The sequence below is a fragment of the Hoplias malabaricus genome, chromosome Y (genome assembly GCF_029633855.1).
Source record: "Hoplias malabaricus isolate fHopMal1 chromosome Y, fHopMal1.hap1, whole genome shotgun sequence".
NCBI lineage: Eukaryota > Metazoa > Chordata > Actinopteri > Characiformes > Erythrinidae > Hoplias > Hoplias malabaricus.
In genome coordinates, this window is record NC_089820.1 from 82,887,696 (window position 1) to 82,911,554 (window position 23,859).

The window sequence follows — 23,859 nt, forward strand, 5'->3', positions numbered from 1 at the left end:
TTTTTATTCTTCAATCAATATGTTTGACATATTTGAATTGTATGCAAACGCATGTCCCAACCCCACTTCATGTAGCCAGTCAGGTGTGGACAAAGACTGGTATCGCTGTGTGCTCTTCAGAATATTTACTTCATTTTCATAAATGCAGTGAACAGCCAGTGGCAGAATGCAGCAAGAAACGTAGACATGTGCCCTCAGTCTGGTCCTAACCCTGATATATATTCTCACACTGAACACCTCTACCTCTAGGGGGCAATAGTGGACTAAAAAGAACTTAAAAGTAAGAAGTTAATCTGTTAATTTAATTATTATACTTTAGGTACATCTAATGTCTCTGACAGAGTTTTAGGGGCAAGGCATTGACAAAAAAAAAAAAAAGATTCAGAAAATAAAGTCATAATTCTGAGAATAATCTTGGAATATTTCGCTGCACGTAGAATGGGGCAGACACAACTACAGTGTAACCGAGGAATGCAGCGTGTTGCTGAAGTCATACTAAGGTATAGATTTCAGGAATAAACACTCAGTCCTCTGCCACATCAGAACCAGATTGTGATTAGTATTTAAACCATGAATCAGTGCAAGAACCGGTTTATTCAAAAGAGGACATGTTTCACAGGGTCCACGAGGCTCCATCACTTTACAGCTCGGACTCGTACAATAAAATAAAGCCTTATGCATCACAGTCAGGGGCTGCACTGACGGGGGTTAGTCGTCATGTCTGTGGATGCGTTTAATAAATAATTCTGTTCACTTCACTGACTGCTTCTTTCACAACTCACTCATGGAGCACAGACTCTGAGTCTGTCTGTCTACATTTTATAATAAACAATAACCCAAAAAAATTCTAAAAATACTGACTTTATTCTCTGAATTATACTGACATTTTTTCAGAATTATTCTGAGATTATTCTGAGAATTCCACTTTGTAAGCAAATCAGAAACAGGAGAAAATATATTTAGTATTTTGTTGATAAAACATACTACACATGAGAGTGGTATAAACATGTAGTTTCCTCATGTATATTCTGATCTGTCTCTTACTCTGTCTTTGTTTTTCTACAAGTTTCAAAAGAACTTCCAGATATAAAAAAAAAAAACGTCCTTGTTTCTCACACAGTGTTAAATTAGTGGTTAGGGTTGTAGGTTCCCTGAATAAAATTGTCATTTTGATGATTCCGCAGCACAAGGGAGATCAGATGGCTCCTCGTCCATAAATAATTTCCTAAGAAAAGATTGTTAAAGCACAGTCGAGTCACATGGAGTGTTTATTTATGCTTCATATTTTTACTCTGGTGAATAATCTAAATTCACTGGGGTCCAGAGTGAACACTGTGATAATGTGAACAATATTATTAAAGCACACTGCATATTACCAATACTGAATAACGAAAAGTAACGGTGCCAAGGGATCCTCCATTCGCCAATGAAACTGTCAGTGGTTCTTTAAATATTTATTTTTGCTTAAAAACATATGAAAATATGAAGATCGATTTTAAAGTTGAAAAATAAAGTTGACATTTTATTAATTTAAGCAGCATATTGCTTTTAATGGAGTTAACTGTTCTTTCTGTTCTACATAATGGTGCTAAGCTAATGCTAATGCTTTAGGTGAAAATAACAACAGGCTAAAGAGGGCCTGGTAGATGAGGGGAAGTACACAACTATAAAAGAGAGGACGTGAAAGCATGACCCACGAGTTCCTGCGTGGAAAAATGGGGTAGTGGGTAGCTGTACCTGCCACTCGGAGCTGCCTCCGGCCTGCAAATGTATACTTTTCGCACAGACACACTCCTTTCTGACTGTTCCACACACACCCACAGTCGGCTTCAAAGCTAAAGCACTAGGGGACATATTGGGATGTGGTGACAGTACCTCTTACACATCACCAATAGAAACCATTGTGTATACTTACCTGTACTTACTGATACTCACCTGCAGAGGGGTCATATGAGAGGGAAAAGAGTACTAGCTCCAGACGCTGAGTTTTACTTACCTGGTTGAGTCCATTCTCCATAGAGGGAAGGGAGAATTAGAACCTGGAAGAAAGAAAATGAATTAGAAAATACCACCCCCTAAGTTTTGCATTTGTTTTTATATTGTGCCCACCCATATTTACCCAGGCCCACCTAAAGGTCATTTTCTGGTAAAGCCACAGGTGTAGAGACATTGCAGTGTTTCACAATTAGAGTTCATCTGACTAATCTATTTCCAGAGACAGTGTGCTAATTAGTTTGCTGGCCTTATTAAAACTAAATCTGAGTTTAGGGCTAAGGTTAGGGTCAGTGTTAGGGTTAGGAGGAGGGAGAAACAGAAGGACATAAAACAAACAGTTAATCAGACAGAGAGCAAGTTAAGACAAGGGATCTCCCCATTGTCCTTATTGAAGATTTTAAAATCTATAAAATTACCAATTTAATCTCCAGGGCTGATTGTACTTTCAAACAGTAAGCTTCAAACTGACTTGCTCCTGGGTGCTAAATATACGCTGTTAAACCATATCCTTCCTTCATAAGATAAGTGTGAAGCTGGTCAGACTCTAAACAACTTTTACAATCTCTTACCTGACATTGAAGGCAACATATTACACTTGCTGTATTTATTACATAGATTTTTTAAGTATTTCTTGGGGGTTTCATTCTTCTCAAAAATTGCCGACACTCAACAATAACACTGAAGGAGCATCAACATTTCTTCTGAAATTAATTGTGTTTATAAACTTTTTTCTTTTCTTTTTTTTTTTTTGCTGCAGTAACAGCCTATATTCCTTTGGAAGACTTTATACCAGATGCTGGACCAATCGTATGAGAATTTAAAAGCATTAATCCTTGAAAGTCATTTGTATTCTCCTTGCTTTCTCACTGGCTACTACTTGAATCACTCCAGTTACACTGTTGATCATTACTCAGGAAATTGGTGATTTGTAATAACCTTTCACTGATTAGTAACAGTTTGAGATATAAACATATTAACTAATGAACAAGTTAGACCAGGTGTGTAATGTCAGGAAAACACAAAGATATACAGAGCAGGGGGTCACACACTAGGACTGGGAACCGTCTCTATAGGGAATGAATAAAGATAAACAGATGGGTGTTTTTTAGGACACTACATTGTTTTGGAGCCCCAGTGTGTGACCGATTCAGTCAATCTGCTCAAACTTATTCTATGTCCTGCATAGCACTTAATGTAGCTGTGTTAGAGCAGTGCTTTAGTTTGCTTTGGAAAAAATGTGGGTGTGCAGCCACCGAGTTTATTTAATTTTGTTCCACTAATAATTTAGCAATGTGTGACATTTCAGGGGGCTTTTTGTATAAAACTCTGATGTATTATTATCTTTCTAAAGTGTCAGTAGAACTATGTGTGCAACTTTCTCTGCACCAACTGAGAAAGCCTCCATGACATCAGCAAACTACATGTGGTCAAACAGAGTGACTACTGTTACTAAAGTAAACATAGGCTTTCAGTACACTGTCACTAGAACTGGACCACAGTACATGATGTACATTGGACTTTAAGTTTAATACAGCCACAAAAAAAGAGCTCAAGTTGTCTTAGGATTACACATATTTATTCTGTTCATCATCAGCACCGCCAATACACAGTGCAATTGTAAATTACATTATTGGCAACCTGCATAATTCCCAGACATAAATCCCCAGTGGAATCTCTTGTATGAAATAGGAGAAAGGGAGATGTGGAGTCTTTCAACTTATTCAGTATTCAGTCTGATGTGTATCAGATTATTTCAAGCTCAACAGATGTGCACATGAAGCACAAAATGAAACAATAAAACACACAACAGAATAAAATATTCTGCTTGACCAGAGGAAGCCAAACCTTGTATATTACTGTTATTTAAATGTTTATTGATATGCAGTTAGTGGAGGTTTGAAAATACTTCTGCCTTCAACATTCAGAAAGAGGAGGTCTTAAGGTAAGTCACCATTTTCAGTTCCCAAAATGTATTTCCTGGCTTTACTCACAAAGTAAAATGGAGCATCTCACCATTCTTCTATGTTTTGCGCTTCCATTTACAGGTAAATACTCGTCTAAATTCTAATTTTCTGCCTCAGATTATTCAGATTCACATCAAATTATTATCAGGCTTTAGTCTTTTTCACATTACAATTCAAGTAAAGTTATGTTTAAGAAAGATGTTTAATTAAGTTAAAAACACACATTACTGTATTAAAATAAACTGTATTTTATGATTTAAACTCTGAATAGTTACATTTACTGTTAGTACTAAACACTACAGAGATTTAAAAATTGTTGAACACTGTTGTTCACTTTGCTTACTTTCTTTAACTGATTTGTTAACATTACTGTATTAAATTATATTATATTTAATTCATGAATTATGTTAAAACTTATACATAAATTATATTTAAATTAAATTATCAACGAGGTGTTTTAAAACTCTCTTAAATAGTGGCTCAGACAAGCTTCTTAAACATGGTTAACATGTTTCAGCAGAAAATCCCCTGATCAGGGCCACTGCTTTAGTCTCAGGGAGATTTCTTAACCTTAAATTCTCTGCTTCATTAAAGTTTTTCTGCTGTTTATTCAGTCATCACCACTGCTATTCGTACATCATCCAAAAAAGTTATTACAGTGAAATAACATCAGAAACAGAGTGAGGTAACAGAGGATTCCTGGTGGAACAGCCTTTTCATATTTTGATTTTCTTCTCATTTCAATTAATGTGAGGAAACTTCACAAGAGTTTTTGTTCAATGTTTTTGTTGTCTGAACTGCATCTGTTACTTGTACAAAGTGAAAATAAGCAATATACAGAGAACTCTACATTGACACTGAAAAATTCATCTAATTTTTCCTTTTAGAAAATGAACAATTTGTACAATGTTAAAACTGATGGATGTAAATATGACTGTTATATAAACAGACATCTAGTGGAGTATTACATAATGAGTGGATGGTGTGGGTCTGAAAGTGAGATGCTGTGACTCTGCAGTGATTATTTATTTATTTATTTATGGACAATAGACAACGGTGTAAATAAAACCTACAATCAGTGAATCAAGGAGTGCTTAATCACAATAATGATAATCACCTGCTAAATGATTTATATTCTTCAAAGAAATATTAAATCTAAAATGAGTGTCCAGAGGGTGCTGGATCACTTGGCACGCTGCAGATAAAAATTCTAACTACACAGCTCTCATCTTGACTCCTTTCCTGTCACTTGTTTGTTACTCAGACTTGAGGACCAGTTCATCTTGAACAAGTCTATTGCTATCCTCACTCCCTCAGTTTCTAAATAACAAGGCTTGGTCTCTGGATGCACTTACAACACACCCTGTAATGTGCTAGTTACAAAAACAGAGAAACGATTGTGTCTTTCAAGATAAATTGTATCTTTAAACATAAATAATTTTTGGGTAAATGTGTCCAGAATCAGCTACAGATGGGTGCAATTTAAGGGGGCAGATCAATCACAAAATGTGAGTCCATGTGCCAACAAAAAGTACTTGTCATGGATGGCAATGCCTGAAACATTAAATCAGTTGTAGATTTGGCATTTGGGTCATAATGTAGCTGTGATATCCCAGATGGTTGCTAAAGTGTTGCTAGCCCATTGCTATGGTATACCAGGTGGTTACTAAGGAGTTCCTAAGCTGTTGATATGATATCAGAGATGATTGCTAAGATTTTGCCTCAGACATTGCTACAAGGTGGTTGCTAACATATTGCCTGGCACTAAAATTGGTACCCAAGGTGGGTGCTAAGGTGTTGCTAAGACATCACTATGGTATCCCAGGTGGCTACTAACTTGTTACTAGGCAGTTGCTATGATATACAAGGTTGTGTTGCTAAGCCATCGCTATGGGATTCCAGATAGGTGCTGAGATGTTACTAAGCTGTTGCTAAGCTATCCCAGGTGGTTGCTATGGTATTCAAGGTGGTGACTACAGTGTTGCTAAGCCATTACAATGACATTCAAGGTGGTTGCTAAGGTGTTGCTTAATCGATGCTATAATATCCAAAGAGGATGCTCTTTTGTTCTCTTTGGTTACTAAGATGCTCAAAGTGGTTGCTAGGTGATATTAGGTGGTTAATTTGGATTTTCAGGCTGTTTGTGAAGCATGCATAGAGGCAAGTGTGAGCTGTATTCATTAACATAATATGGTGAATATCAAACAGAAAAATAACAAAACTACAGAACACAACATTTAGAAAACCTTATCAAATATAATTGGCAAAGGGTTTAAACAAACAGAAACACAGAACACAGCCCCAGCGTAACAAACTCCAATGCATGGCAAACACAAAGAGAAACAATGGGTATTTAATCAAAAACACAGACAAGGAACATCTACGAGAGGTAATGAGAGGTCTGGACTACATTGTACACAGATGGTGTGGTGATAAAAGGCAGGACTAGAAAAAAGACAAGAACATAACAATATAATTGAAGTTATACTATAACAGAATTTTGGGAGTTGGGCCACGCCCACGCTCCTCCCCCCAGGCCTATTTATACCCTTCAACCTCACGTAATCTCCGTGACAATCAAGTCGCTATTCTCGCACTTCCTGCTTGCGTCACTGAGTTGCCAACTGCTACCATGGATCTCGACCTGCTCGCCTCTGACCACGAGCCCTTCTCTCCTTCCCCTACTCGATCGCCCAAACGCCACCCCTGTCATCAGCACTAAGAGACTGCGTTCGGCAGTCGTCATGCCTGCCTCACCTGCCACTTCAGCTGCTCCTCCGCAGGCTCTCGTCATTCCCGCTCCACACTCGCGGGTTCTGCGCGCGGACGCCACTCCTCTCCGATTTCTCCTCCTCCCCAGCGACCTCATCGCCGCGACCATCGCGCTCGGCAACCCTCCTTCACCGTCGGACGAGTACGGCCGGATCCGGCTTCTCCCGCTTCTCCGTCCATCTCCGACTGGACCGTGGCGGGCCTCCAGAGAGTGCTCCGAGAGCGCGGTATCCCCTTCGCTCGTTCAGCCAACAAGAGGACCCCTTTTTTCCCTGATTTCGGCTTCTACCCCGGAGGATGGGGTCTTTCCCGCTCAACCAACGCCATCGCGCCATGACGTCACTGCACCTGCGACGCGGCGCCGAGGACGCCCCGCAAGGGCCCCCCTCACCAGCTCAGTGCTCCCTGCTGGTGCCACAGATCTGGCTCCTGTCTGCACTACTGGGCCCGACCCTGCCCCGACTTCCGTTTTTTCTCGTTTGTCTCCCCTTTTTACGTGCTTCTGATCTTCCTGCTCTCTCTCTCCCTGCTACTACTTCTTCCACCTACCCTGTTTTTCCCTTATCATCCCAACCCCCTTCCCCTCATGGGCACGCAGTATCCCGTTGTTTATCATAATGATTCTCTCTCCGCAGGTTTTGCAAGTCAACCTCTCGCTCCGGTGCCCCGAGCTCCTGACGCCACATTCTCTCTCTTCACCACTGCTCCAGCTCCTCCTCCTCCCAATGCTCGTGTCTTCAATCCACCCCTGGTGCAGCCTACCTTTTGTCAGCGGATTCTCCAAGGTGCGGACGTTGACCTGTCCTCTCTATTGCTTCCCTCAGCTTCCTGTACAGCACCCCGCTCCATTGACGTGGGGGATGTGACCCTTTCATTGAAGACTTCAGAGCACAGAGCTTGCAAGCTCCTCACAACTTCCGAATTCGCACTCGCATTTTCCCTCTATCGCGACATGGTGTGCTTCTCCTTCCCTGCCCGCAGGCAGGAATTGGACGATTACCTCTCCAACATCCTCGACCTCGCAGTCCGCTTCGGAGGCTCTGGTTTTTACGACTACCTTCGGCTCTTCTCCGCACAGGCCGCCGCCCACTTGCAACGATGGAATATTCCATCCTACTGGGGTGCACTCGACTTGGAGCTCTACTGCTGCATTTTCGCTGGCCGAACTGCACTTCCTGCGGGTTGTGCGGCAACCCTTCTCATCCCACTTCTGCGTGCTCCCAGGTCACCCTGGCGCCCACTCCGGGCCCTAATTTTTCTTTCATCCCTGACCAGGCCCCCAATCAGCGTATCACCTGTTCTAGCTCCCGTGATGCCCGCGGTAGACGCTTGTTCTTTCTTAATGGCTCCATGATCTGCAATAATTTCAATTCCGCTGGTTGCTTTGTATCTTCCTGCAGGTTTCTTCATGTATGCACCTCCTGTGCTCAAGCGCACGCTCTGCCAAGCTGCATCAAGCGGCCGCCTAAGTTCGGTAACAGCTGACTGATCCGTTTTCTCTCCACCCCTGTCAACGTTCCCGAGCTCGCAAGCTGCCTCTCGCGCCACCCTGACCTCGCATTCGTATGTTATCTCCTTGATGGTCTATTGTTTGTTTTCTCCCCAGGTTTGGTGGTTCTGCCCGTCTCCTCGTTCCATGCCTCCAACCTTCTCTCTGCTGAATCAGAGCTTGACGTGGTTACGCTTTCCATCGTCTGGGCATTCCCTTGTCTTCCGAGAAAACTATTGGCCCCGCTACCTCACTTGAGTTCTTGGGCATCTTTCTGGATTCAGTTTCTTTTCGTGCTTCACTCCCACACGACAAGCTGGCCCGCATTACTGAATTCCTCCCTGAATTTCTTACTTTTCAACGTGTCACCAAACGACAACTCCTCTCCCCTTTGGGGCATCTTAATTTCGCCATGAGTGTTGTCCCACAAGGTCGTTCCTTCATCTCTCATTTGCTGCACCTAGCCTCTTCGGCCTCTTCTCTCTCTCAGTTAATCTCCCTGGACCAAGCCTGCACTTCAGAGCTACAATTCTGATTGTAACCTGTCAATGAGTGGTGTGTTTTTTTTCCCCCTTTACACACCACCCCCACAAGAGTCAAAGGATTAGAAGATAATAATCAGAATACATTTTTTCCAGTGTACAGGTTTTCCTGTTTAAAATAACTGAATAACTGAATAATGAAGTAACTGAATCTGAAACTTAGACCCCTGCATATCTCTCTCTTGTACATCCTGGAAGTTAATGTGAATTTACAGCTATTCATTTAATTTCCCTCATTATGAATTAATTCATTCTTTCATGCATTGTCTGTAAGCGCTTATCCAGTTCAGGGTCACGGTGGGTCCGGAGCCTACCTGTAATCACTGGGCACAAAGAGAGAATACACCCTGGAGGGGGCACCAGTCCTTTTGAGTCTCCAATCCACCAACCAACGTGTGTTTTTGGGCTGTGGGTGGAAACTGGAGTACCTGAAGGAATTACGCGCAGACACAGGGAGAACACACCGCACTCCTCACAGACAGTCACCCGGAGGAAACCCACACAGACACAGGGAGAACACACCGCACTCCTCACAGACAGTCACCCGGAGGAAACCCACACAGACACAGGGAGAACACACCGCACTCCTCACAGACAGTCACCCGGAGGAAACCCACACAGACACAGGGAGAACACACCGCACTCCTCACAGACAGTCACCCGGAGGAAACCCACACAGACACAGGGAGAACACACCGCACTCCTCACAGACAGTCACCCGGAGGAAACCCACACAGACACAGGGAGAACACACCGCACTCCTCACAGACAGTCACCCGGAGGAAACCCACACAGACACAGGGAGAACACACCACACTCCTCACAGACAGTCACCCGGAGGAAACCCACACAGACACAGGGAGAACACACCGCACTCCTCACAGACAGTCACCCGGAGGAAACCCACACAGACACAGGGAGAACACACCGCACTCCTCACAGACAGTCACCCGGAGGAAACCCACACAGACACAGGGAGAACACACCGCACTCCTCACAGACAGTCACCCGGAGGAAACCCACACAGACACAGGGAGAACACACCGCACTCCTCACAGACAGTCACCCGGAGGAAACCCACACAGACACAGAGAGAACACACCGCACTCCTCACAGACAGTCACCCGGAGGAAACCCACACAGACACAGAGAGAACACACCACACTCCTCACAGAAAGTCACCCGGAGTGGGTCCCTGGAGCTGTGTGACTGCTATACCTACCTGCTGCACCACATTGCCACCTTTTATTATAAATTATATTATGTAAATTATTTATAAACACCGTTAATTTACTCTGCCCATATTTAACTTTATACCAGACAGAATCCTCTGGTACAACACTATGACATCAACAGTTTTCTCTGTATTTTAAACTAGGTGACTATAAGTCCAACCATGTCCACTGTGTTGCAGCACCCCTCCTTTTACCAACACTCTGTAAACATTTGGGAACTGAGAAAGATAGTGGATGTATTTTTGAAAATGACAGGTTTTTCTATTTATGCTTGGTATAAGTTTTCAGCTTCTAAACAGGTCCACTACAGTGTTTTTGTTTCATAATGCATTTATATTCTTCAGTGGGTGACAGGTCTGGACTAATTTAGTACCCAGGCGCATACTACAAAGTCATGCTGTTGTAATCCATGAAGAATGTGGATTGGCTTTTCTTACTGAAATAATCAAGGCCTTCCCTGAAAATGATGTTGTCTGGATGGCATTTTATTAATTTTAATTGTATATATGGATGCAGTGATGACGTGTATTTATAAACAAATGGATTTTGGGAAGTGTACCTTTAGAGAACACAAATGGATTGACCTGTTTTACCTTTAAAAGACACATTTACATTCTTTGTGTAACAATAATGTACCCTACCATTATTTCTGAGTGTGTGTATGTGTTAAAATGAACACTGTACTGCTGGCTTTGCAAGAAATGAAATGATCATGTTAGTGCTGTGAGCCGAGGCCAGTGAAGAGGCATGCTAATAATGGGTCTGTAGTTAACAATGCTGGAGAAGCTAAAGCTAAAAGTGAGGCAGTGCAGTGAAGAGAGGATCTCACTGGCAGCCAGAACATTTCTGGGGATATTTGCAATGTTTTGTGGGTGTTTGCTTCCTACGTGAACGTTTGACACCTAGGGGGAGGCTGGCTGGGATTCACAGAGGGAGCTCCAGCATGAGTTTGTGCAGGTTGGAAGTTGTTTTGGAGATATTTTGGTGATTTAATCTCCAAAGTGGACAGCTCTGCTATATTTCATTATTGTTATTGTGCAATCCACTTTCTTGCTACAGATTGTATATATATATCCTGGCCTTTTATCTCTGTTATATAGGAGTATATCATTAATTTGATATTTTTGGTGTGTTTCCATTTACAAAAGTTCAGAGATATGCTTTTGTGTGTGTGTCAGATCCAGTGGAGGCTCCAGTCCTTACTTCATTCCCAAACAATTCAAACAGTGACCTTTGCAACATCACCGTCTCCTGCAGAAGTGATGACCTCTCCAATAAATTCATGTGTTATAACAAAACCTGCCAAGAGAAGACAGAGGCACAAAGTGGATACACTGTCCTCTCAGTGTTTATCAACGAAAGTTCCATCATCTGTAACCACAGCAACCCAGCCAGCTGGAAGATGGATGTTTTGGAGATGAGACGATTCTGTGGTGACAAAGGTGTAAACATATTCTGTAATATATTCTGTTATAAAAAAAATTCTCTATGTTTGTTGTAAGATCACTTACAATCCGTTTTTATACCATTAGGCCAAGACAATGGTCAGGAACCAGATCTTTTGCCTACGTGGGTTGTGGTTTTGATCAGTCTTATAGTCATCATCATCATCACCATCTTCTACTTCTGCAGAAGGAGAACACCAACAGGTATATTCATTTCAAACCAGTTCTCTAACAATCTTTTAAAAAATTTAAACAACACGAAATTCAATTATATAAATGTTAAATAATGTACATGCCTTTGTAAGGGTTTACACATCCTGTAAAAATGTTCTGATATTTCACCCCAAAATAACCAGCATTTTTAGATTAAAGATTCATTCACAGTATTTATTTGAATTAAAAGATGTTTTCTTGATTTCTAAATGTAACATGGCCTTTTAACTTTTAATGTAGAGTTACATAGTTTTTATAGTTGCATTTATGCTATTTTTGGGGGGCAGCACAGTGGTTTGCTGATGAACATGTTCACCTCCAAAGTGTTAAACCCTTAGGTTCCAGTCCCATCTACGGGGAGTTTCCATGTTCTCTCGGTGTAAATAATTAAGTTAAATTTGAACTGGAAAATATTTCTCACATTTTTCTGAGCATGTGCCAGTTTCCTGGATGCAGACTACAAATAATCCTAAAGTAGTTTTCATCTTTAAATCACCACTATTGTGCTACAAATGCTACAGGACACGTTCAAGAACAATTTAACATTAAACACTATACGGACAAAAGGTTGTGACACAACTCCTAATCATTGAATTCAAGTGTTTCATTCAAACCCATTGTCACAGGTGTATAACATCAAGCACCTAATCAAGCATCTTTATAAACCTTTGTGGAAAAGTGGGCTGTTCTAATCTAAAGAGCTCACTGAATTAGAGTGTGGTATTGTAATAGGCTGATACCATTGCATTTCAACTGTATACAATGCACAGTGAAACAAAACAACGTTTCTCCAAGGACCAAGGTTCTATATATAGAACAGTCACTTAATACCTGATTGCACGAGTGTAAACATGTGCAACAATGCAAGACAATAACAATAAACAATGCAATGTGTAACAATAACAATAAATATTAAGGAGTCACATTTCACATAGTGGGTGAGGGGAGTGAAATAAAGTGCAATATGCAATAACTGTAGATACACTGAAATGTAACCATTGCACAGTAAATAGCAGCAGGACAGCAGTGATTGTCTGTTCAATAGTTGTGTTTTAAAATCTTGTCTATGTGTAATGTGCATGTGTTCCAGTACTTTTTGTCCATATAGTGTCCATAGGGTATTAGGTGGATTTTACACAAAGAAAAAAATAATCACAGCTGTATTATGACCAATTCCATATTATATATATATCAAGGAAACTCTTTTTATTAAATCTCTAGAAACCTTTGCTTAGTAAATTCAACTGCTTTAAAAAGGTACCCATTTTCTGCACAGCCACTGGACTGTACACCTGCTTGTATCAGCCCTAGAACAGAAAAGCACTGCCAACAGAAGGTGATATGTTTAAGGGTACACTATTAAAAGTAAAGGTTCTACAAAGGGTTCTTTGAGCGATGCCATAGAATAATCACTTTTCATTCCATAAAGAACCATGTTTGTGTGAAGAAGCTTTTGAAGGTTTAAAAAATCCAAAGGATCTTTACTAATTTAAATATATTAGCAAACATGGTCCTTTATGGAACCAAAGGTGGTTCTTCTATGGCATCGCTCAATCCTTTGAAAGTAAAATCCTTTTACTCTTAAAGTAAGAGTAAAAAGTACTAAGTGAAAAAACTACTCTTTGACCTCTTTGTTTAATAATCAGGACGTCACATAATACACCTGAATGCACAAAAATAATAAACAGCAGTGTTTGTCCAAAGTTGTGTGGATATTTAACATTTAAAACTTTGTAATTCACATTGCCTTGCCATGAATTCTTAATGCAGTGTTCAGCCTCACTCTCAATATAACACCTCACACCATCTACAGCTGTGGGTATTTCTTAGCCATTTCTTGGGGTAAGGCCACTTCAAAATTAATTTACATACTGCTGTCCCATGATATTTTGCATGTGAGTCCATATAAAATATACAATATTAAGATAAAAGGAGTCTAAAATGACGTGCCACAATCACAGGTGTTTAGCCAGAGAGCAGGAGGATCATTACCAGAATTACTGTCACATCCTGGCCCAATCCTGTTTGTTTTCCCTGCCATGTGCTAGCTCATCACATGGCTCTGTCTGTTATTGTCCATGTCTCCGCCTTAATCCCGCCTTTGTTCCGCCTCCTCATCTGTGTCTCATTTGTTACCCTGCCCTTTCATTATCTGTCTCAGGTGCGTCTCGTCTGTGTTTAGTATTTAAGTCCCCTTTTGTCACTTCCTGTTATCGGTCATTTGTTTTGTATTGTTTTGTGTCGTTCTCTTACTCGTTTCATTCCCCAAGTTAAGTCGTGTTGTTTTGCTGTTTCAATTCCAAGTCGTGTTCTAAATTCCTAGTCGGTTGTTCCTTGTTTTGTTTCCTCCTTTCATGTTGTTGTTTCTCATCTGTTCCTCGGTTCTTGTTTACCCTCAAGTATGTGTGTTGGTTTTGTTATTTTTCTCTAAATAAACGTCTGTGTTATAGCGTGTGCCTCCGTCTCCATCAGTCCGCCCTTTTCCGCTAATCCTGACAATTACCAAAATATACCCAGCTGAAATAAACCAGACTGAAATATTACATCATTTTTGAGGAAACCCCAAATTTGGAAAAAGTGTGTGTGAAATAATGTAACTATTTGAAAATAACACTTGACCTGTGTTTAGATAAAAATATGGTACAAATATAGTTAAATAGTTTATCTGATTAATCCTCTGGCCTTTTGTTTGTGAAACACTAAAAAGAATTGAAAAACAGAAACCATATGTCAGTAATTTCCAAAATAGCTGCAGACTCACTGGTGCACACTCTCCATTCATCCTTCCATCTCTATCAAGACATTTGAAAAAAATTCAAGATGATACAGTCTACAAGTGCAGGATTAGAGTTTAAATACTCCATAAAGAGTGAGTTCAACTCTGTGACTGATGACAGCGAGGGATGATTTTTGCTTTGTGTTCATTGTGACTTAGTGCTTCAAACCAAGCCTTGATGCACTTGAGACACAGATCAGATTTTGAACTTTTACATAAAGACAGTCGGGTCCATTCTTGGCTTTGTAGGTGAGCACCAGGATTTAAATCTGATGGAATAGTAATTGAAGGAAGGAAACACTTCAGTGGAGTAACTTTGAAGAGGACTTTGGAAGATTTAAGACCAGATGAGCTGCTGTGTTCTGGATGAACCAATGGTGCCTCTTTCCCTTACAGGACACCAGCATGGAGCAAGTAGGGGGGCTTCCTCAGGGATAAAGGGTCAAAGCCTTCATAAGCTGTAAAGGTGAATGCTTGGATAAAACAGGATAAATGGACATCCAGAGTTACACCAAGGATACATGGAGCTGGGCAGGAAGAGTGACTAGGGAGCTCTAGAAGAAGCCGGCCCATCTTGAAAGGACAGATGAATAGTGAAATGTATAGAGTTTTCAGAAATCTCAAACTTTCATATTTTTCATTTAAATATGAAAAAGCCAAAGTATATATTTAAATGGGTGTGTGTAAGTGCATGTGACTTGTTTATCTTCAACATCTGTGAATGCAGCATTAAAACAAAATAGGAAAGACCCCATAGAGTTGCTGGAATGAGCATCTAATTTCAAAAGGCAGATTCATGGGCAGCATGTTGGTACTGAATGTAGTGCCACTGTAAGAGCTCAAGGGTTCAGGGGTCCTGGGTCCTATCACTGTCTCAGGTCACGCTCTACTAGGAGTTTGCGGTGTTCCCTCTGTATGTGCACAGGCTTCATCCAGTAGCTCTGATTTCCTCCCACAATCCAAAAACAATTATTCATAAGTGTGGGAAATTGTCCACAGATGTGAGTGTAACAGTGACTGAATGAGTGCCTCATGCCCTGTGATGGACTGGAAGTTTCTGTGGGGGTGTTCCTGCCTTGTCCCCAATGACTCTGGGTAGGTTCTAGACCCCTGCCCCCCCCCTTTTTTAATTAAACAAAATTTACTATTCACCGTTTTTCAGTTTTTATTCCCATCATACTACCCCCACCCCCTTTTTTTTAACTTAGACATATCTGCAGAAGTTTCAGTATCATCAGCAGATGACTTTTTATATTCATGAGTATCAAATACAACAATTTAGAGCCAACGTCAGTGTAAAATTACTGTTTTACAACCACTGTGACTAAATAACTAAAGTATGGTGAGTAAATGTTTCATGTCCCATCTATGACTTAAATTTGTATTTTCTGTTCAAAACTGCATAGGTGACCCTCAGTGTGAAAACACTCTCTATGCAGAGGTTCAGGTAAGAATTTAAGTTCATTCCTGAAGATATTTAACATCAGTAAGTGCTGTGATTACATTCATTCTGTAATCTGAAGGTTGTGTTGTTAGTACGTGCCAGTGTTTAAATCCTTTATTGTAATCATGTCTACAGCCCAATGGTGAGAATATTCCTCTGGAGCATCCTTCTACTGTGTACAGTGTTGTAGGGGCAAAAGCACAAACCTCAGGTACCGAAGAGCGCAGTCAGACCACTCCAAGTCCTGAAAAACAGGTCAAGTTTTATTCAGATAAAAAAAAATGTTAATACATTATTTTTTATTAATTCATTGATCAGTGTGTGTTTATTGATAATTTTGTAGGAATTGGGTTAGTTAATGCAGCTGGGCTATAAAAGCCAAATACACTGCCCAAAATGATTAAGGAGACACTTAAATTACACACCGGATCTCTGCTGCTCCTGATGAGACAATGGATGGTGTCCTGGGGGATAGCCTCGTACCTGGATCAGGTCGTCAGGGAAGTCCGGGACAGTCTGGATGCACTATGATATTGTCCCAGATGTCCTCAGTTGGGTTCTGTTCTGGGGAAAATGAGATCAAAAACTGCCTACACACTCTGGCCACATGGGACTCTGCCATTGTCCTGCAACAGAAGGAAACCAGGGCCCACTACACCAGCGTAAACCTGACAATGGCCCTGAGGATTCCTCCCCAGACTAGCACTGACCCACAGCCAAACCGATCGTGCTGGATGATGATGTTGCAGGCAGCACAGCATTCGTCATGGTGTCTCCAGACTCTTTCATGCCACATGTGCTCAGTGTGAACCTAGATAGATAGATAGATAGATAGATAGATACTTTATTGATCCCCAGGGGAAATTCAAGGTCTCAGTAGCTTACAGACTTAGACATCACATACACGAATCACTAAACAGCAATGGACTAATAGAGTTAAAAAAAAAAAAAAAAAAACCCAAAAAGTTGACAGTGTGCTTAAGAATAATCAATCAATCAATCGTCAGAGTAATCAAACATAGCCTGGCAAGAATCTGTGATACTGTGAGCAGCTGGGGATGATCTCTTTAGTGCAGCATATGATTTAAAAGTTGAAAAGGTGTGGATAATGCAATGGGTATGCAATGTGCAATATAAGTACAGTGCAATAACAGTGCAGTTTCAGAATTAGAAATAAATATATTAAATAAAATAGTGCAAGGCAATTTAGTGCAATGTACCTGTATTAAGTATACACCTACTATTGTAGCTGTCAGATTAAGGTACACATGAGGTAGATGAGTTGGTTGACTTGTCCAGTGGTTGACCTGTCTATTGTCCAGTTAGGTACACATGTGCAATATGGAGGAGGTGGAGGTGGTGGTGGTGTTGGATGGACAGACAGACTATGCAGAGAAGTCCAACTCTCCTCTCCCCTTTAGTGAAGCATTGAACAGCTCAATAGCCCTGGGGACAAATGACTTCGTCAGTCTGTCAGTTGAGCCTGGCAGTGAGCGAAGTCTCCAGCTGATCAAGCTCTTCTGCTTGGTTATGATACTGTGGAGTGGATGGCACTCATTGTCCAAGATGCTAATCAGTTTGTTCAGGGTCCTCTTGTTTGATATGGAAGTGATGCACTCCAGTTCAGCCCCCACCACAGAGCCAGCTTTCTTAACCAGCCTGTCTAGTCTAGAACCTGCTTTTATCTGTTCAAGAGAACGGTGTGCCAATAGTGGATCTGACAGTTCTATGGGGAATCAAGTTGCCCTGTGAGTACAGGTCCTACTGGAGGATGCCTGGCCCTCAGGCCACCCACATGAACCCTGTGTCTGACACTTTGATCTTAAACAAGCACAACAGTAGATTGCTGGAGGTCATTTTACAGGGCTCTGGCTGTACTCCTGCTGTTCCTTCTCACACAAAGTAGCAGGTATTTGTCCTGCTGCTGGGTTGATGTCCTTCTATTGCTCTGTCCAGTTAACCTTGTTTAACGCCCCATGTCCTTGTATCACCTCCATACTCACATACATACAATCTCAAGAAAAAAAAAAGTAGTAAGTGAATATTATTTTAAAAAGTACGATTGTAAACCTCCATGCTCTTTCATCCCATAATATCTGTCGGGTTTGTTCAGTTTAATGCAAAATGGTTTTATAAAATATAACGTGAATACTGTTTTTAATTAATCATGTCTTATCTTTTCCTGAAACTACCCAGCAGCCGGATCCAACAACTCCGACTAACACGTATGAATCAGTGACTGATATGGTAAGAACAGCTAAATGCCACTAATTCTGTTAATGGACTTTGAAAAAACGCTGATGCTGCTCTGAGGGCTTATGATCATTTTGTTGTTTAAAATGAAAATAAATGGTAAAATTGCTAAATAACGTAACAAAACCACACCTGGGTAATGTACCTGGTGTTTTTTGAGTCTCTGCTGAGGTAATGCCCCTTTTCCAAGTAAGCTCTGTTAGAAATAAAATAAGTGTTCATTTAAAGTCACACGCCATGACATCATCTGCTCAGAGAAACAGAACCGAGACTCTGAATTTAACCCAACTGTGGTGTGACAGTGAACACATGAACACTCTTCTTATTATTGAAGTGTAACTCGCTGTACTTTTTCCCCATTGTCCTTTTGTATAGAAACAGCCGATGACTGAGACAGTTTATGCCACAGTTTCAAAACCCAGAAAGTCAATGAATGAAGAATGAATGGATGAACGAAGGCCAACTGGATAACTGTGAAAAATTAAACCACTGTTTTTACTGCCACCTCTAGCCAAGATATTCCAATGATGAAAACACCAAAGATACAATATTTTCTGTATATATTTTAGCCATATTGTGTGACATAAAAGACAATGTAACAAATGTATTCATTTCCCTTTTATTAATTTTTGTTAGGTTTAATACTGTTTACAACTGTGCCGGGGTTGGCTATTGGCTAATGTAACATGTAAAATGTAATTTGCTAGGCCACTGAACTGAAAGAGTGTGAGAGCCAGAAAAAAACACACGTGCTTTCATTTCAGTTAATTAGAAAAATGCACTACGGGAAAAAGCTCTAGATACTCTTAAAAACTGTATGGTGTTTAAGCTGATATATATATATATATTTTATATATATATATATATATATATATATATATATATATATATATATATATATATATATATATATATATATATATATATATATAGACACTAAGTAACATATCACAGACTAACAAAAAGTGTGGCCAAGGAAGTGGCCAACCCACGGAGGCCTTTAATTTGCACACTAATCATGTAGTCAATAACACTGCCACGCAAAACAAATATCAAACTGAGGTCACTAAAAGCAAGATGACAGCACCACAGAAAACTACCCCCAAAAAGGGCACAACCAGAGCACCTAGGGGGAGCCACCCCTTGACCATAAAACAAAGAAAGAAAACCAAAAATAACAAGAAGCACCTTCCTGGGTGCAACTATACAAAAAAACAGCCTATGATATGTATCACAATATATTGTAGCTAACGGACTTAAGGCCCAAACCCCAAAACAGTATTAATAAAAAAATCATTTACTTTATAATAATACAATAGCTAATACAGTGTCACATATTATCTGTAATGCATTTTACATTTCAAATAGGTAGAGTCGCAGTCACACAGCTCCAGGAACCTGGAGGTTGTGGGCTCGATTCCCGCTCCAGGTGACTGTCTGTGAGGAGTGTGGTGTGTTCTCCCTGTGTCTGCGTGGGTTTCCTCCTGGTGACTGTCTGTGAGGAGTGTGGTGTGTTCTCTCTGTGTCTGCATGGGTTTCCTCCGGGTGACTGTCTGTGAGGAGTGTGGTGTGTTCTCTCTGTGTCTGTGTGGGTTTCCTCCGGATGACTGTCTGTGAGGAGTTGGTGTGTTCTCCCCGTGTCCGCGTGGATTTCCTCCGGGTGACTGTCTGTGAGGAGTTGGTGTGTTCTTTCTGTGTCTGTGTGGGTTTCCTCCGGGTGCTCCGGTTTCATCCCACAGTCCAAAAACACACGTTGGTAGGTGGATTGGCGACTCAAGTGTCCGTAGGTGTGAGTGTGTGAGTGAATGTGTGTGTGTGTGTGTGTGTGTGTGTCTGTGTTGCTCTGTGAAAGACTGGCGCCCCCTCCAGGGTGTATTCCCGCCTTGCGCCCAATGATTACAGGTAGGCTCTGGACCCACTGTGACCCTAAACTGGATAAGGGTTATAGATAATGAATGAATGAATGAATGAATAATTTACATACACTTTACATTTCATTTTAAAATTACAGCCATTTAAAATATCTACGGTAATGTATGTTACTGACATAATGACAAAGTTCAAAGTGAAATAAAACAAAAACTTGACAGTAACAATTTCTGATACCAAGTGTGTAGACTTGACTGACCTTCCTGAATAAGAGGGTGGTGAACTAGGTAAAACTAGGTTTGACTTTGTTTACATTGTGAACAAGCCAGGACATGGACAGCCCTTTTCCACCAAAGTGGAACGTGTTCTGTCCTATATCACAGCAACACACGGTGGAATACAGTGCAGACAATGAAAAGATGCTGAAAAGCATGAGAAAAACGAGGATGTTGCTCTATTCCTGCTCCATAGGTGGGTAATACTTATTTTTGCTGTAGAAGGTACTGAAATTAAATACACAGCAAAAGTGATACAGAACTAAACAACTCAAGTAACAAATTAGTTTCTGTGGTAAATCAAGTTGTGAATTAAAACTTACAGACAAGTTTAATTTCAGCCACGTACAAACAACGTTGTTTTTTCCCTCAAACATACCATTCCACCTTAAAAGTGGAGTGTCTGAATGTAAACAACCCAGAGAACAGTCTTTCCCCACACTCCTTGACCTAGACACTTTAAATGCTATTCTCTTAAGATGTCAGTTGGCATTAAATCAGTGTAATGGATCTTTTACTATTCATTTTGGCACGTTTTCCACATCAGTGTCATTTTGTTTAAATATGCAAATCCTCATGGTGATTTTTTTACATTAAAGGGGTTAAGTGATGTGTAACAGTGGATTTTTATTCTTCCAGGTTTTCTGTATTTTACTGTGAAAAAAAGTGATGCATTGGGCACATTGTATTTCACAGTTTTCCACTGTAGTGATTGTTCTTTATTTGTCACTAATTCCTCTCCTTAAATACAATAATATTTTGTTTAGAGGATTGACTAGTGCTGATTAAACATCAGTAAGGAGTGAGGTATTGATCTAATTCTCAATGGAAAGTTTTGTATTTGTTTTTAAAGTCTTGGCCAAATTTAACTAATTTTACATCTACATACATCTTACAGCCTGTAGCACTGAAAACTCTGAGAACCCTGAGAAATCTCTCTGTGTAAAAGCCAAAGCTGAAATCCACAGATGATACCAGTGGTCTAATCCCAACTGTTAGTGCTTTTACAAAAGCAAGCTTACATTCTGTGGACAGCAGAAGCTTCACCAACATCCAGAGACACTGCTGACTTCTCTGAGCTAAAGATTCTCTGAGAGGAACTGACACAAACTGTGCACTGCCTTTTGAAGAATACACCTTCCAAAAGATTTCTGGAAATGTGTTCTAAATAATATTCTAATGTATTAATGTATAATTACCTTAATTTAAGGAGGTCACAGTTCTCCCTCTCATGTGACATGTTACATAACAACTTTCCCCTGAGAAGCTCTGTCACCCCCAGCAGGGCTTTAGAGGCATTATGAGCTGGAAGACAGTCTTTAGAGAGTTCAGTGATGTCATCATATCACTCTTATTGGTTCTGTGGCAGATCTGACATCACATAAACCACACTTAGTCCCACCCACTAAAGTTCCACCAGAGAAAACTGCATTCAAAAAATAATTTAAAAAAAATCTCTCAAAAGAGAAAAGTCTGCATCATTCTCTCTGTTTCTCAAGAGCACATTCTTCATAAAATACAAATCCAAAATGTCTGGGCCCTGTCTTTGTTTTGTCTTAATTACATTGTATTTATCTTTGTCTTTATGAGTTAGAAAGAAATAATGAAAGCCTCTTGGGGTGTTTTCACAGTTATTTTAATGAACCAAAGGAGGGATTATTTAGAGCTTCCTTCTTACTTCTAAAAGCGAAGCTTCTCATAAACTGTAACATGGCGCTGATGCTCCTTGCCTAAAACTGAAACTAAAATTTCAACATTATTATTTATTCATAAAGGGGAAGCTCAATTTCGGCCTACATCATAAAATGTGTCAGTTTATTTATACGTAAATTCTACCCTCTGTTCCTTTTCAAGAAAATGATCTGTGACCCTGTCGTACCAACAAGGCGTCTTTTCCAGGGACTTGACTAGTGTCCTCTCAATGGCCAGCAGAGCTAGGCTGCTTAAACGGCCTTGGCCCATGTGAAGTGTTTGTGACAGTGGAGGGGCTCAGCAGCACCCGCTGGACAGAAACTGCGATAGAAGTCAGAAAGAGTGATAGAAGTCAGTCTCCAAACACAAGCAGCTACAAAAACCCCACCAGAAATAGAAGCTCGATTTGTAGCTAGTCGTTTTTAACAAAGAAAATGCCGCTAAGAGGATTAAGAAAGTGTCCGGTTCAACTCAGAACAGAATGAAAATTTAATGCGTCCACGGATCTTTACACCAAATGATCGCTGATTCGCTCATTTCGCTGTCAATCAAAAAGGGATTCAGCCTCAGATGGATCATCCAATCATCATGCAGAAGCTGAGCGTCCGGGCCAGCCGAGGCCAGCCCACTGCCCCATAGACCCCCAGAGACTCTGAGCGTCCGATGGGCGGGACAAAGCCCAGCATTTATCCAATGACTCATCTCGTTTCGTTGCACTTCGCTGCTTCGCTGTTGAACTCTGGACGCTCAGCGTCCTCACTGTTTAAAGCACTGTGAAGCTGCGGGAATGACTGAGAGGAAAGCCGCGTCTTTACCAGTGATAAGAAGCTGATTTTGAACAAAGGTTGAGTGCGTTGTAGTGCATATTTATTCAGTGACAAGTACACACAACGCTTTATACTTGATCACTTATTTTCTGACATTTTAGGGGAAGCTGAGCTTCCCTTGCAGTCTTAGAGCAATCGCCTCTGATGGAGATGCATGGTTCAGGACTTTCTTGGCTGCTGTCGACTCTGAGGATCTGAAAACTATCTAAAGCATGAAGCGTCTAAAAAAGAAAAAAACAACCAAAAAATCCATCATTAGTAACACAGCATGTGGAAAATTAGTTGCAGTAAAAATTGTGTACACACCACTTTGAAGATACAGTAAGTGAATGATCAAATAGCATCAAAGGCAGGACATTTCCTAAACGTATTTGTCTCTAAGTATTTAGACTAAATGTGTGAGAGAAATGATGAAGGTGTGGGATGAAATTCACTGTTAGACGTGTGAAGTAACCCGGGGAAAAATGTGAATACAAGGATGACACATACTTTCAACTCAACTATATAACAACCATCAAAAGTGCTACCAACTGAGACACTGTTCTAATTACAAGCAGCACAGGCTAATATCACACTTCAAGAAATGTACATACAACAAACATCAAATCTGCACTTTAATAAAAACTGTAAACCAACTTCTGACCAAAAGGAAAACAGCTTGAGATTTCACAATAATGCTCTGCTTCCTCAGAAACAGCACTTTTTCACTTTGTCTTAGTAACTGACAGAGGAAGCAGAGCGTTATTGTAAAACGTTCTGTAGTGCCTTCAGAGACAGCAGCCAGAACTCAAATGTGCAGGAAAGTACTTCTTCAGGACATTATAACATTCTGGAGCTTCATTAGGGGCAGTTACATTATCCTCCACTCACAAACATTATACTGACATTTCTGCAACACTTCCAGCAAATTATGAAACAGAGCTTAGTTTACAGTGACAACAAAGATAATTATATTGAATGTTCATGCTTCAAAATACAATTCTGGCAGTCAGAAAAACATGGGGATCTAGGCAGAGCTTTAGAGGTTTATAGAGAGGTATTTGAAAATATCCACCCAATGCCCAATCA

The 23,859-nt window shown here is 40.6% G+C and overlaps 1 protein-coding gene across 1 annotated transcript; it reads left to right on the forward strand.

Annotated features, from left to right (window-relative positions):
* Positions 1 to 6,703: 6,703 nt before the first annotated feature.
* On the forward strand, positions 6,704 to 18,722 carry LOC136678567 (uncharacterized). The gene is made up of 7 exons (XM_066656610.1): positions 6,704 to 6,958; positions 7,330 to 7,516; positions 11,176 to 11,439; positions 11,530 to 11,646; positions 15,838 to 15,878; positions 16,011 to 18,122; positions 18,504 to 18,722. Exons 1-6 carry the CDS (start codon positions 6,704 to 6,706, stop codon positions 16,161 to 16,163), a joined length of 1,017 nt encoding a protein of 338 aa, XP_066512707.1. The 3' UTR covers positions 16,164 to 18,122; positions 18,504 to 18,722.
* The last annotated feature ends 5,137 nt before the right edge of the window (positions 18,723 to 23,859 follow it).